This window comes from Stegostoma tigrinum, chromosome 41 (genome assembly GCF_030684315.1).
Source record: "Stegostoma tigrinum isolate sSteTig4 chromosome 41, sSteTig4.hap1, whole genome shotgun sequence".
Taxonomy (NCBI): domain Eukaryota; kingdom Metazoa; phylum Chordata; class Chondrichthyes; order Orectolobiformes; family Stegostomatidae; genus Stegostoma; species Stegostoma tigrinum.
In genome coordinates, this window is record NC_081394.1 from 11,700,669 (window position 1) to 11,716,978 (window position 16,310).

The following is a 16,310-nucleotide window of genomic DNA, read 5'->3' on the forward strand; positions in this document are numbered from 1 at the left end:
CTAAACTGAGTATTCTTAGTATTCATATCTATCTGCGACTGAGGGTTTCTGGGGACATCTGAACTCTGAGGATCTGAAACAGATTTTATCTACATTCCTCGCTATGATTGGCATTTGATGACTAACATGGCCCTGCATGAAACACGGCTCCTAAAGCGGGAAAAGCCATACAAATCAGACTTCACGTTCGAGCTCCAGACAACAATTGTGTGCCCCACAAAACTTCCATATTTTTCAAATCACTTCAGAGGATCCCCACACTAAGTGACTTTGTGAACATTCCCAACTCTGTGAGGAATGAGAAGATGACCATATAGTGCATTTCAATTATCTGTGGCACTCATACAACACTGCTGCACCGTGCTTCAGTAAAGACTGACCTATTCCTGCAAGACAGAATACAGAGACCCATCCCATCAAATCAAATCAACCTGCAAAACTAATGACGTGTCACAAATATAGGCCGACTGCAGATGATATGTCTGATTGATCTAATCCAGTGCCAGGATGGTTAAAATGTGAAACATTCAGGAAAGCCAGTGCACATGAACACTAAGTTTCATGGAGAGAGCCTTCGGGTTCCTGGAGGTAGTAGTCAAGGAGAGGATGGACTTAATTTACTGGAAAGACTGCAGCCTGTCGCTTTTAGCAAGCAGAATATCATGAATGTGGTTTGTGCGGACTACAGTCAGCACAAGAGATTTCAAGCACAATTGTTGTGTTGTATTGCTTCATGCTGATGATTTAAGACATGCTTCAAGGTATTGTGTGTGTGTCTATCCTGCGACAACACCTCAACCCTTAATGAAGCAGTGCTTTAGGAAAACTGTTATTGAACTCCTGCTGCACAATGTTCCTCCTTCTTGCAAGATGTATGCCCAAGGTTTTTAAGGGATCATTCTGTTTCAACCAAGCAGATGGAAACACTTCTTCACATAACAATAATTTTTCATTGTCAGATTCTCACCAGGGCTCTTTCGGGAGAAGCAGCCACACATTGCTCCAGGGAAGTAGAGGGCTGGAGGCCATGAAATCTGACTGATACGAGTCGTACACACTACGATGGATGTCGACGTGTCCAGCTCAAAGGCACTGCATAGAGAAGGTTGAGAGGTGATACATGCAGCATTTTGTGTCTACAGGGCTGTGGACATGGCATTAACATGAATATGATGATGGATTTGGGAATGCAACTTATGCGGAGTTGAAATTATTCTCTTAATGAATGTAAGCACAAGTAACAATAAGAGGATGCTCCTTTTTAAACTCATGAACTTGCCCCATAATTCTTTTTAGGCCATGACTGATAAAGTCCAGGTTTTATTTTCAACTGACCAATGGCCAACATTGCCACAACCTCCAGTGGGATGTGATATTCCCATCAACTCTTCCCTGATTTTTTTTTATTATTTAAAGGGATGACCCCTTCTGGGATGACAATATTTGGAGCTGGAAGAAAACAGCAGACCAGGCAACATCAGAAGAGAAGGCAAGTTGATGTTTTCGGGCTGGTCCTTTCTTCAGAAATGGTGGGCGGAAGGGTGCTCTGTAATAACAGAGACGGTGAGCGGTGATAGAAAGTGGATAGAGGAACAGATAGGTGGGAGACAAGGACGGACAGGTCAAGGAGGTGGGGATGAAGCTAGTAAAGGTGAGTGTTGGTCAGAAGTCGGGGAGGAGGTTGCTCAATCAGATGGAAGGAGCAGTTTGGTGGGAGAAAACACTGGCGGGTCAAAGAGGTGGGAATGAAGCTCATAATGTTTAGGTAGGAAGCTGTGATGCGTGGGTTCGGTAAGGAGAGAGGGGCAGATTGTTGGAATGGAATATGGATTGTTCAAGGAGGCAGGGATGGTGCTAGTAAATGTAAATGTGAGTGGGATGTCGGGGTGGAGCTGGTCAAGGAAGTGTGAGGAGCGGATACGTTGCAGAGCAGATTGAGAGTGCAAGGAGGCGGTGATGAGGGGTGCTGCTCATGGAATGAGGTTTTGTTTTGAGGAGATGTTGATGCTAGTAAAGTCCACATTGAGACCATTGGGTTGTTGGGTTTCAAGGTGGAATTTGAGTTACTCTTCCTCCAGTTTCTCTAGTTGAAGGAGAAGTTCTGAAGGGTAAGGACGAGTTTGATTCGGCAGATCAGTGTGTCAGTGAAGGATTTTGGCCGGGATTGCGGGAGGGGAAGAAATGAAGACCATGAGGCCATCTGTATGGGGAATACAAGAATACAAGCATTCAAAATCCATGGAGAAGATATGCTGCTGAGGGCCAAGGAATTGGCAGTTCCCAGTCCCACTTCTGGTACACTGTTGCCCATAATTCTTTTACTTTGATCACCTGTTTGCAACACAACAGAAACATTCCATGCAATCAGAGAAGCCTCAACCTTTGCCCAGTTCTCACCTCCCTCCTCAGTACCTAAGGCCACAGCCGCATTTCCAAGTCATCCAGCAACTTGCCTGCATTTCATTCAATCAGTTTCATTGAACCGTATCGGATGGTCAGGGATTATTTACATCAGTAATGAAAGCTGCACAATAAGCTTGAAAACAAACTTACTCATTTTTTAAGAAAAACAACAAAATTGTAATTTTGATCTTGTGTAGTTTTGAACTCGATTTATCTGGCAACAAAATTGCAATATTTGCCAAAGTCTCTGATAACGTCCATGCATTCCTGTTTACAATCACCAACACCCCTCCTTGTTCTTGGCCAAAATCCTGTCCTCTTTTTCATTCATACAACCTCGTCTTTAAGAAACTCTGTTTCGTTTGCAAAGAGCTATCGCCCCACTTCCCTGAAACTGAATAACATTTCTACTTGAACTCCTCGGAGTAAAGCCAAGGCCCTGTGTCTTCTTCCAATGAGCCTGGTGTACCCTCTCTCCAAATCCAATATTGCGTGCATCCACTCCCACAATCACTATCAACAAATTGGTCTTTGTGTCTCCTTGCAGAAACATCCATCATAAGTCAATCACAGAGATAAAACGTAAGTGAAAGTGAAAAGGAGTAAATGGAAGTGCACTGGGAAAGCTGACTTTGACCAACAAGAGAGGAACAGCGGGTGACAGTCAATTGTACCACAGTGCCAGCTTCATATCGGGTGTAAGAGAGAAAGCACAGCCAAGATAGTGTCTTGGATGACAAAGTTTAAATATGTGGGCCTACTGCATTCGATTAAAAGTTGTTAATTCAAGACTTAACAACAGCAATTCATTTAAATATGATCTTTATTCAGTTAGAATAAAACAAGTGCGGAAAAAGAATGCAAGGCACTTTTTCCCTTCTGGGCCGCGTCAATTGATGTCTCCCCTGGAGGCTCAGTTTCTTTCCTGGAACCATTTACAATAAAGAGCTAAGTGAACTCCAATATCTCAATCTGATGTTTATGTCCGGCATGCTCCAATATCTGGCATTTTTAATCACTTCTGTTTATATTCTCTGAATCTGACCAGATTTTGATTGATTTGGAATGTTTCTGCATGGTTTTCAATGGGCCGAAGCTAGAGTACCGTGCAAACTTTCTGCATGTTTCTGTAATCATCGCTTGAATCTTTCAAACTGTCTTTTATTTTCCTGCCTCTCCGAATGAGGAAAATTAACTCGGAGATGGGATTTCTTGATATTATCAATGATTATACATCTTTCCAAAGGATGGACGTTGCTTAATTTCCAATGCCATTGATGCAGAAGTCTGTGTGCTTCTTTGATTTTACTCCAGTCGCAGTTATCCTGTGAAAAACGGTGGTTATCAGCTGGTGAGGTTTCTGATGATGTTTTCCAGTTTGAATCCTACTGCTTGAACGTGTTTGGAAATGGCTTTGACTGACAAACAACTGCCAAATCCTTTGGCTCGAGAATTGTCTCCATTTATACCCATACACCATGGGGATTGAACCGTGCATCAACTACAATATCATGAGCAATAATGAATTCCGCAAATGCATTTAAAAAAGTGGAAAGACACAATTCTTAAACTGACATAGGCCATGTGAACCCGGCCTTCCAACAATTAATTAAAGACAGTAACATCTACAATGGTTCAAGAAAATTTGATCAGACCATCTCAGAATTCTCCAAGTACAGAAGGAACTTATCCTACCCCCAACAGTAGATCAGACTGAGTGACAGATGCACTCCATCCACTTTTACTCATGTTAGACAATAGATTATAATTCACTTACCTCTGTGATGGGCAAAAGGTCACAATAGCATTCCCATGTGAGCATAGCGTCTGGGGATTCTCCCCAACAAATACAATCGGAACAATTATGCACTGAGACCACAATAAGATGGCCAGCACGAGCTTTGTTTGCTTACTAAATTTGCACAGCCTCAGGTGTTGCTCTCCCTGATAGCCATGTGCGGTATTTCCTCGTTCCTGTCACTCTACAACTTCAACGACAATGAGGACCAGGCCTTACACCAAAGTACATGGCTATGTTCGTGAAAATTTCATGCCTTTTTAATCAGTAAGAAATTGGAGTAGTCTGTGTGCTAAATATGAAGTAAAATCAAAAATTCTCAAAATAATCAATTTTTGAACAGTTCCATCATTGGATGGTTTGAAATTTAAAAGTACATAAATACAGTAGAATATTCTTCAAATGCTTTCTAAACAATTTCTGTGTCACAACATAAATACAAGTATTTGTGCAACAGCTCAGAAGCTGCAGCATGAAGCCAATATCTCGCCAATATCGATACAGCCGGACATCATACCCCAATAACCACATCCGCTGCCATATTGTAGAAATCAACAATGTTGACCACAAAAAGATAAAATTAGCAGAGATTAAGAAGAGTAAAATGATGGATCTTCTTCTATTTTCCATCTTTGCGTCTCTCACATTCCTTACATTGCTCTGAGTGTGAAGTCTCTTGCGGGCATTGGATTTCATTAAAATATGTTTTGCTGTCAATGCATTCAGCAGCAGAATAAGGAAAAATGGGATAATTGGAGTAAGTATGTAATGAACAAACTCGATGGAGCCCCATACTAAAGATAACTGAACACCTGGTGATTCATAACAAAACCAGGGTTCTTTATGAAGGCGGTACAAAGGTGTAAACATAAAATACCAGAAAATATTCTTCAAACCACTTAAGACAGTCATTGATACGAGAATTGCAGACGCTGTTCTCTCAGTGCAGTATCGACTTTTCAGCTTTCTGCAACAAAGCATTACAAAACGATCAAAGGTGAAAGCGACAGTGAACCATACAGAACAATCAATAGCTGTATATAACAGAACAGCATGAATATTGCACAAAGGGACAGATTTAAGAAAAATAAACTGTTTCTTAAAAACAGTTGAAATATGTCTCAACATAAGGTCCAGGATAACAACGAGTAAATCTGCCAATGACATGGCCAACAGGTAATGAGTAATACATCTGGAGAGACCGCACTTCTCCCGAGACAGGATCACAATCGTTAAAATGTTAACTGTGGAGAAGAGAATATGAAAGAAATTAGACAACAGCATGTAATTGAAATTCTGATTTTGACACAGGTGAATTTCATGGTTTCTTAGAGTCATAGATTTGTAGAGCATGGAAGCAGACCTTTTGATTCAAACTTGCCAATACAATCAGATATCGAAGTAAATCTAGTACTATTTCCAACATTTTGGACATATCCATCTGACCCCTTCCTATTCATTTTATAAATTCAGATGCGTTTTGAATCGTTACAAATACACCAGCCTCCACGTCGTCTCGTACTTCATTCCCTACATGCAACAACATCTGTGTAACAAAGTTTCTCCATTTGTCACTTTGAACTCTTTCTGCTCTCACCTTAAAAATATGTCCTGCATTATTGGACTCACATTCACTGGTAAAATCATATTCAACCTATACATTCCTCACACAATTTCCTAATCGTCTATAAAGCCACCTGTCAGCCTCCAACACTACAGGGAAAATTATCTCAACATATTCCACCTCTCTCGATAATTCCAAAGCTCCACCACTGGCAACATCCTTGTAAATCCTTTTTGAACACATTCAATTTTTGCAATGTCGTTCCTGGAGTACGGAGACCAGAACTGAAAGCAGAATTCCAAAATTGACCAAACTAATGTCCCATGGAGCTGCAAAGTTACCTCCCAAAGTCTATTTTCAATGGACTGACCAATGGAGGAAAGCAAACTTCATATCTTCTTCACTATCATGTCTACTGACAATTCCCATTTCAAAGAACTATGATCTTGCTGTCCAAAATCTACTTGTTCAGAAATACTCCCCAGGACTTTTCCATTCAGCGTATGAATTCATCAAGTGATGGATTGAAATTTCCCTTCCTGAAACAACAGATACGATAGATTGTGATATTTTCGAAATCAAGTGTGTTACATGACAAAGAGTAACGGGCAAAATACTTGAGCACACATTTCAGTGTGATTCGCCTAGCTTTCATTTAATTCTATGCTTTCAGAAACAGTTTGATCAATGTTACTTCCAGCGCTGCCAGGGGATGTTCTACATGATTGAGAGATATTTTGGATTTCCCTTTCCATAGAAATTGCATGATGTACAGGCAGCACAAGTTTTTCTTTCAGGTTTTCAGAGTATCCAGAAAATTGATTTTTGGACCATGTTGTATGTGAGAATAAAGTTAAGTATCTCTCATGTTTAATAATCAATACAGAATTGATTTATATGAAAATAGGAACGAAATGATCAATGAAACTAATTCTCATAATTCTCACCAAAACAACTTTCAACACGTGACCCCCTTCTGGCTGTGCTCCCTTGATTAATTGCAAATGTTTACATCTCGAACTTGACACTGCTTGGAAAGTGGGATGTGCTCGGTAGAAGTTGTATTTCCTAATTATTATATTTCATCTCTCTCATGACTATCAGTTCCCTACAGAATGTCAAGCTGCAGAGTGAACACAGCTCTCAAAGTTCTATTCACATAGTTTTCAACCCATGGGTGTAACAGGCACACTGAAGCAGCCTTCCAGCAACCAAAATCTGGCACTTAGTTGTTTCAAGCGATGATGTGTCCTGTGCAGTTATCCAGGAAAACTGAGTCAGCCAGGTCCTTCTCTATGAGGCATTTCTTTTTTTCCTTTCACAAATCTGACACAATGCAGTTACCTGCAAATTAGTCGATCACCATGACATTATAAAATAATCCATACAAATAATGCAAATAGTAAAGTTCGAGAAAATCAATATACTATGAATGGAAATCAATAGAACTGACCACCTACTTTGGCAGTTGCATTTTCCTTACGTGAAGTAAGTTTGTCTACTCTGCTTTGAGTTCTTTCGTCTCATTTGAAATACGTTTCACACAGGCATAGTCTAGTCAACTGTTTACCTGAATGAACGTGAGGCTTGAAGTAATAAATGATGATTCTCACTGATGAAAAACTGTCTGTGACAGCTGAGTTTGACACTTGAATGAGCACGTGAGACCCAATTACAAGAGACCTTAGTACAGATGTTGAGGCGCATTCCAGTCAACGTGCTTGATGTTTATTTTTGCTGTCAACTGCGGGCTAAAACACAGCTCTACCAGTGCAGGAGAAAGAGCACAAACCATTAACAAGAGTAACTCACATTTCTGAAAGTTGCATTAAGAATATTGCATTAATATGGCGTTGCTTTAAAACTTTCAAAGATATTTATGACACACCTCTGGAACTGGTGTGATGAGTGCATGGTGCTTCAAAGACCAGAATCATAGGTAGAAACACTCGCCACTCCATAACAAGAATCCTGATAAATTCGGGAATTTAAAAATAAAAACAAGCTATTTCACCCAGGAATCTCATTACACACCTCTGGAGCAATTGGGCCCTGTATTTAAAACTTACAGTCCAGGCAGATGCACACTACCATTCCACGAGAGTCCGAACATTGTAATGTCCTAAATTTGTTAATGACGGTTGAAGCAACTGTTTCAACAGATTCACGGACAACTCACAATGCTAACCAGGCCACTTGTTTGAGCAAGCCATCGACTATGTTGCAAAGTGTGTTGCCACAACCAGGCATTTAATATGAACTGAAACTTGACATTTAATTGGGACGTAGTTCTGAAATATCCTTTACGGTGAGGTGCTTTTCTCATTTCCAGGAAATGTGGTGTCTCACAAATTCAGTTTAAACATAAATAAAAGATTATTTTCGTTCATATGTTTTCGGAGAATCTGTCATGTTATCAAGCTGGAGTTCAGATGTGTCAGCAATAGGGAGATAGCAATTTTTTTCGGTTTTGAAATGTGAATGATTTTAAGCCGTAAAAAAAAAGATTTTGGTACAGATTTAATGTAAGTGCAGTGGGACACAGTGATTGGGCCCATCTGTTTCACACATCTACTTCGTGACAGCACAGGTCTTCCAAACACTTCGTTAAGCTTATGAGGTAATCAGTGTAAGTAATAGTCATGCGGAATATAAACTGTGCTTAATCTGAGGGGGGAAAAATCAGTCAATCATTTGGGGCCAGCCAGATACCGCAGACAGCAACACTGAAGAAGCTCAGTGCCTTATCGATGGAATAACAGACCTATCGGAAAACCTTTGGCCTTGGGGTATCGAAAATAACTGAATAGATTGGCGAAGTGTTGATTGAATTCCTGAGAAAATATATTACTAATGGCAAATTTGATCGTAAAGCTAAAATGTTGAAACCCATACTGAAATTAGCGATATACTTTTTCGCATGAATGTGAGCTTGATTAATGTGGGAACAGACTTAAAGCGACTAACAGAGGAGCTGATCTGTTCTATGTAGGAATCTGTGACTTGCAATATATTTTTTCTCTTTTTCAGCAAGCACTCCCTCACAAATATCAGACTCAAACGTGGAATCTAAAAATAATCATTCCTTAAATACACAATTTGTTAATGTCAAAGTAATAAAAAAAGTTGGTTCAGGTGCTTTAAAGTTTGAGTGCATGCGTTATGAAATGGTCAACTCAGTTTTAGTATTTTCGAATAGGAATATGAAATGTTTTACTCAGTCAGATTGCGAGGAAGATGACACAAGGTCTAAGTCATAGGAATCGTGGAACTGTCACTGAACTATTAATGCAAAGGCCCAAAGAATGTCTTGGGAACAACGATTCGAATCCTGCCGCAGCAGATGGAGGAATTTTAACTCAATATAAATGGAGAATCAAAAGTCAAACGAAGATTTTGAAATGATTGCCAAAAGAATCTGATCTGCGTTGAGAATGTCTTTTAGGTAAGATAACTGCCATCCTTACTTGTTTTGACTCTCAAACTGCCGTTTGGGCGAATGGGGATTAACCGTAAATGCTGGCCGAGCCTGCAATGATCTCAACCCATAAATGATGCTGCTTTAAACAAGGGGAATAACATCAAGTTGCCTAAATCAAGGTTGCAACGTCAACAGTAGTATTAGAAGGTGAATATTCAGAATGTTGTCTCAACTTGTGCAGCAAACTTTTGTCTTCAAATACGACAAGTACATACATATTTTCACTGATGATGAAAAAAAAATACATTGAACGGTGACAATAATAGTTTTCCATTTGTCGTGAATGCTTGTTTCATTGTGCGACATGGGGTGAGGTTTTTGTTTGTGTTGTATTTGTTATTTAAGACGGGAGAATAGTCTCACATGAAGGATTCGGCTTTAACAATTATGGTTAACCTGGTTTGAGTAGTTAACATAAAATTAATCCAAAATGCTATTTGCTTACTTCAGTTACTTGGATGGCTCGCCTCTATTGACAAGTTAATGCCAATAGCGTGGGCTCATTGTCGGAAGATGCAATGAAGCATTCTCTTACTCGACCTCTTACCTCATCTGAGATGTAGTGATACTCAGATTAAACCATCTCCCGACCTCTCTCTGTAATGAGATTGCATCCCTGGATGCTGAAGTATATAAACTTCACACAATGAAGGGAAAGCTTTGCAAAAGCTTATTATTTCACATAAACCTGAAGGAGTGTAAACTGGACTGCTCTTACTTCTGACTTAGTCCACCTCATTCTAATACCAACACCTGCACATCATGACCTGTTATTTGAGATTGAAAATGTGTAAAAAGAGCACTGATTGACGTTTAAGCCGTGAGGAATAAAGGATACGACTGAGTATTACAGTAGTGGTTGCAGCTGTCTCGAGCTGTCCTCTTGCATTGTGGTAAAATGTAATCTATGCCCAAGGAAAATTGGTAAACAATATTTCACAAGCTGTATTTTTTGGAATTTGTAGCAGGAAATTCGAAACTGAAGAACAGACAAAGGCCGAATCCGTTGTCTGAAAAACATTGTTCAGAGTTTTAGATGTTGTATGTCAAAGGTACTGGTAAATGAATTTCAACTGTTGCCTTCCATCTTCAACTAGCACATTGACAAACGATAATTGTAAGTATATTAGCCGATTTCCAGTATGAATTTGAATTAACTGAAACTGCTGCCAATGATTACTTCTTGGTGTTTTATTCACAATTTGGCTCATTTTAACAGTACTTTTAAAATCTAATTTCTTCTCATCAGGGAGACTTTGCATCATGTAAGACCACCCAATCGGTCAATTGCGGTCCGACATAATAGTATGCAGACTGATAATGCTACTGCTGACATTTAATTGGGATTCCTGAAATACTGACAAAACTCATGTGAGATCATCAACCGATAAGAAATAAGAACAGTACTGGTTTGTTGAGGCCCTCGAGTCCACTCCACCTGTCAGTCAGATGATAAGCTTATTGGCTACTGCTCTTCTCCAATTTCCTCTTCTTTCCAGTAATCCTGGATTCCCCTACTGATATGCTTCAGCCTTAAATATACACACCATCTCCCCCCACTCTGTAACACATCCATGGCTGAGTTCCAGTATCAAGGGACCTATTATCATTCTTCTCCCTGTTGTGGAACAACTCAGGATGTTTCCCCATTTGGTATAGCTGGCCTCCAAAGGCATTCGATTAATGAAATGACAGTACATGAGAAAGTGATGGTTATCTCTTGACTTGGAAAGAAATGGAAATCTGATGCATATCAAGTAAAATAAATGTTAAATTTAGCAGCCAATTGCCTTGCAGTCACGAAACAGCGTAGAGGTCTCCTCTTGTGTTTTCTGCAATTAAGTCGTCGGACGTAAATTTGCTGCCTCACTGGGATTCATGTCCCTTTCTGGTCCTGTGTGACTTAAAGATGAGGCAATTGTCATAGAATACCTAGAGAGGAAACAGACCATTCAGCCCCCCAAGTCCACACCAAATCTCAGAACATCTCACCTCGATCCATCGCCTGTAGACCAACTCATCTGCACATCACTGATCAATACAGACAATTTAGCATACCTCATCCACGATATCCTGCTATGTGGGAGGAAAACAGGGGGATACAGGGAGAACGCGCAAACTCCACCCATGCAGCTGCCTGAGGCTGTAATCCATCTGGGGTCCTTGGGGTTGTGACGACATAGTGCTAGCCACTGTGCCATTGGGCTGTCCATGTAATTGAAAAGAAAAGCCGCAGAGCAGCGAAAACAAAGTGTGCTTGCCTTCAAGATTTGCCTGAGCACACCGTCTGCTCCATTGTTAACAGAGCAGCATTTAAAACGTTTGCACCCAATTTGTTGTGTTCCGACTAAATGCTACTATATTTATTAACACTGCTGTTATCATTTAAGCAGAATTCCTGCAACACTGTTAAAAATCCTTATGCACCATTTAACAATAAGATATAAGAACAGGACTAGCTTGTTGGATACCTGGATACTGCTCCATCTTTCAGCCGGATGACAGCTGACGCCAAACTAATCAAGTCTATTTTTTTCTGTTCTTTTCATACATACATTGACTGGAAAGTAATATTTCTACCTCAGCTTGAAACATATACCCAAACTCTCGCTAACCCACATTGTATCTGTGGCATTCTGTTGGCACAGAGTTCCAAAATGAAGGTGCTACTCATCCTACTTTTCTCTACTGAGTAAGAGCTCTGTGTGTTTCCCCCATTTGGTACATTTGGCGCCCATCGCCATTGGATGTATCAAAGGAAAACTAATAGAAATAGATGGACAACTCTTACATGGAAGAAACATGTAAATTAAGAAGAAATTTTAACTTTAACAAACAATTACATTTCAGTCTTCAACCAGTGGCGAAGTGTCATCTAGCGTTGAATGAGACGAAGTTACCCACTGAATATCTCTTTTCTACATGGGAATCGCCTCCCACACTGATTCTGGATTAAACGAATGTGTGGAAATATGAATTGAAAGCCAGCTGAACAGTTAAGAGCCAGTGTGTGTGTTTTCCATATTTTCCACAATTCCGTCTCTGCTCAGTTACTAACTGCTCCACACTTTATCTATTCTGGCCACGTGCCAGTAAAACAAAGAACCGTGAATGCTGGGGATCTGAGATAGGAAAAGAAAACATACATCTCTGGCGAAACAGAACCAGTCTCACAACTTCTACAGAGAGAGAAACAGAGTTACTGTTTTCAGACCAGTGGCTCCAGAATTTTTGTGTGCATGAACGTGAATCACACAGAAAACATGAATGTGAACAGTCCCATTGTGGTAGTTTCAGACAAGTGGCAAATTAACTTTGTTAATCAAAATTTGAGCATGCAATGAATGTTATTTGAGTAAGGTGGGTACGGAAATGAAATTTATTGATGAGTGGACTTTAGTGAAGACTTCTAAATGGAAGGGTGCACAAAGTCGGAGCAAAAAGCTCATCAGGATGCAACAATCATAGAACACAAAACAATACAAAACATGAACAGGCCCTTTGGGCAAGATGTTGTGTTGCACATGGCACCAAATTGCAGGAATCCTTTCTGCCTGCAATTGGTCCATATCCCTCAATTACCGGCACATATATGTGCTTATGTAGAAGTCCGCTAAATGCTCGTACACCACTGGCAGCACGTTCCAGACTCCTGCTTGAAGAAATAGATGGACTATTCTATTTCAAACTCTGTGAGAAAAAAAAATACACGTATACCATATCTAAGCTGAACCGCCCCTCCCAGCTCAAATGCAACTCCTTTTTTATGAGACTTTTCAATTTATGAAGATAGTTTCTGACTGAGACATAACTTTTGTTGATCCAACAGATGTGCTGGGCCTGATCTTGACAAGAAAAATAAAAACAAACGCACAAAGCAAAATACAAATGTGCTGCTGACAGTGGATTGATCAGCAAGAGAATTCGGCAAATCATTTCAGTACCAAAGTTCATCCAAAGTTAGCAACTGTTTCTTTATGGTTCAACATTTGGAAAGACAGAAATAACTTATTTCTTTGTGAAGAACTATAGACAAAAGTTGTGAATTTTCAATCTGAAATGACATGTACAGAAACATAGTTAAGAATGGCTTTGAAACTATGCAGGTTGATACAGAAACTCACCCGCGAGACCAACAATGGCGAGGATGGGGTAGTAAATTGCTTGAATAACCCGAAGCATATATTTGATTCGATTTTTTAAAGGCAATTCATTGTATCCTGTTGAAAGATAAGATAGTGCCGAGCTGAGAGTTCTGTTCATTGTTGCAACATGCCATTCAGTTTTTTTCAGATCCTGATTAACTTCGGTTACAGTCCAATCTGTTGTTTTTCGTGGCTGAATCATGGTTACTGCATGCCAATCAATCTTCAGTCTCTGCACCATTGCTGTGGCATTGAAATCAATATTGCCTCTCACTCAACGCCATTGAATCATCATAGGTTTGGGGGTAAATTTTCCAACGACTATCGGTTATATATTGAAGGGCGACATTCATCAAAACAACAGTAAAACCTCCAGGGACACAAATATGGCAGCATCAATTACAGTCAGTAAATAAATAATTTCACATGACACATTTTAAGCATATCATGCTTGATTTAAGCACACAGGCACACACACAGACACACACACACAGAGACACACACACACACAAGATGGAGTCCATTTTGGTTTTGCGTGACTGGTTAATGAGCAGAATATCAGAAATGACAATGGTCTGAAGCATAATTTTGCAGTCCACTTTTAATTTTACCGTAACAGTATATACACAAGTACGTGCAAACAATACTTACTGGTCAGAACATGAAATCGGTAAACACACAAATTACAAATCAATTTGCCAAAAATTCAGAGCGTGTGAACTTCATCGAATAAGAGACAAAATGTTTCATTCAATGAATGTTAGTATTTAAGTTATAACCAGCATGCACCTTTAGAACAAGTTTATGTAGTTTGTATTTTTTTTCTTCATGACGTAACAGAAAGTAGTGAGGGTGAATTTTAATTTAAACTTCTGAATTTCACTTTCAAAATTCATTTTTAGAATGTGGCCGTCACTGGAAAGCTTTTATTTGCCATTCTTAATTGACATTGAAGTGAGAGGGCAATGACCGAGTGTTACTTTTGTATGATTAATACAAAGAACCGGGTAATGGTCTGACAAGAGCATATTAGAACATAGAACACAGAAGATAGACCAGAGAACAGTGCAGGACATTCAGCCCACGATGCTGTGCAGAACTTTTACATGAAACCTACGTTATATCTGAACTCCACCTCTACCTTACATGATCATCTATGCGCTTGTCTAATAGCCACTAAAATGCCCCTGATGAGGCCAACTCCACTACCCTCTCCAGCAATGCATTCTACGCCCCCACCATTCTCTGAGCAAAGAAACTTCCTGTGACGTCTCCCTTACAAGTACCTCCAATCACGGTAAAATATGCCCCCTCGTAATACCTATTTCCAGCCAAGGCATAATTCCCTTCCTGATCACTTTGTACACCTCTATCACGTTACCTCTCTTCTTTCATCGTTCTAAAGAGATCAGCCCTAGTTCCCTTCACCATTCACCTGAAGACATTCCCTCCTTTCAGGGCAACATCCCGGTAAATCTCCTCTGCACCATTTCCAATGCTTCCACATCTGTCCTGTAATTAAGCGATCAGAAATGGATACAATACTCCAGACTCGACTGAACCAGGTTTTTGCACAGCTGAAGCATAACTTCATGGCTCTTGAACTCAATCCCACTATTAATAATAGTTGACACACCATACAATTCATTAAAAAAAACTCTAGCCACCTGAGTGTGAGCTTTCAGGGAATTGAGGATATGAATCCCGAGATCCATCTGCTCCTCCTCATTACAAGTGGATATCAATAGACCTGTTGGCTGGCCCAGATAACGAATTTTGATTGGAGGTCAACTTGTAACACTTCGAAGCTATGCATGGATCTGTGCAAATTGTTAACAATTGAGGTCCCATTACTGATTACTGAAGCACAGCACTGGTCTTTGCTCAATGATCACCAACCAGTAAAACACTCGTTTATTCCCAATATTTGCTTCCTGTTAGCTAACCTACATTCTGTCCAAACTCATAAATCACCCATTATACCACACACCTGTATCTTAAACAGTAACCTTTTTTTGCGGTACTCTGTTGAATGTATTTTCGAAATTGATGTCCATAACATCTACTGGTCCCCCATTGTCCACATTGTTGTTAATGTCTTCAGACAATACCAGTAAATTAGTTCAGCATGTTTTGCCTTTTATGAACAGTGCTGCATTTGGAAATGGTACCATTTCTAAATAGAAGTTTTGCTTTTTTTTCCCTTATTGGTAGATTAAAGAATATTTCACACTGCAGAAGTCAAGAAAGCTGGCAAAATAGCCATCCATCCTCTGTCTCCCTACTTTTGAAGCTCTGGTGCATACTGGCTAGGTTCAAATCTGTTGGAACTACCCCAGAGTTCAAAAACCTGGGAGAATTATCATGAGCACATTTGCTATTTCTACCGCCATCTATTTTAGCACAACTGGATTTCTTTGATCAGGCCCAGGAATCTTGCCAAAGTTGTATCCATTAGCTGGACATCAGTACCTAGTTCATAATAATGATCGTGTCTAAGTTGTCACTTGTCTTAGTCTCCTTGTAATCAACTACAGCATGTTATTTCTGTTCTCCAATGTGAAGAGCAAAACAAAAAAAAACCTGTTCAATGTCACAGCTATTTCGTATTTCCCATTATTAAATCCCCCTTCGCATATTTTAAAGGCCTAGTGTTTACCTTAGCCACTCTTTTTTATTGTTTTAAATATTTGGAGAAAATTTTGTTATCTTTCTTTCTATTCTGAGCCATTTACTGTTGCAATCTACCTTACATTTATTTTCGTTTTTTTAAAAATTGTGGCTTTCTGTTGATGTTTAAAGTTGTGCCACCCTTCTCGTTTCCCAATGGTCTTTGCCACTTTGTATTTAGATTGCGTTGAAGTAGTCCACTGTTCCTCAACAGTCCCATTTTCAATGCTTTGCCCCGAGTCCACTTGA

At 39.8% G+C, this 16,310-nt stretch overlaps 1 protein-coding gene across 1 annotated transcript; it reads right to left on the reverse strand.

Annotated features, from left to right (window-relative positions):
• Window positions 1-3,291: 3,291 nt before the first annotated feature.
• LOC125448567 (probable G-protein coupled receptor 139) lies at window positions 3,292-13,679 on the reverse strand. Its single transcript, XM_048523954.2, has 2 exons — window positions 13,371-13,679; window positions 3,292-5,445 (listed from the first exon to the last, which is right to left on the reverse strand). Exons 1-2 carry the CDS (start codon window positions 13,630-13,632, stop codon window positions 4,550-4,552), a joined length of 1,158 nt encoding a protein of 385 aa, XP_048379911.2. The 5' UTR covers window positions 13,633-13,679; the 3' UTR covers window positions 3,292-4,549.
• Window positions 13,680-16,310: the final 2,631 nt, after the last annotated feature.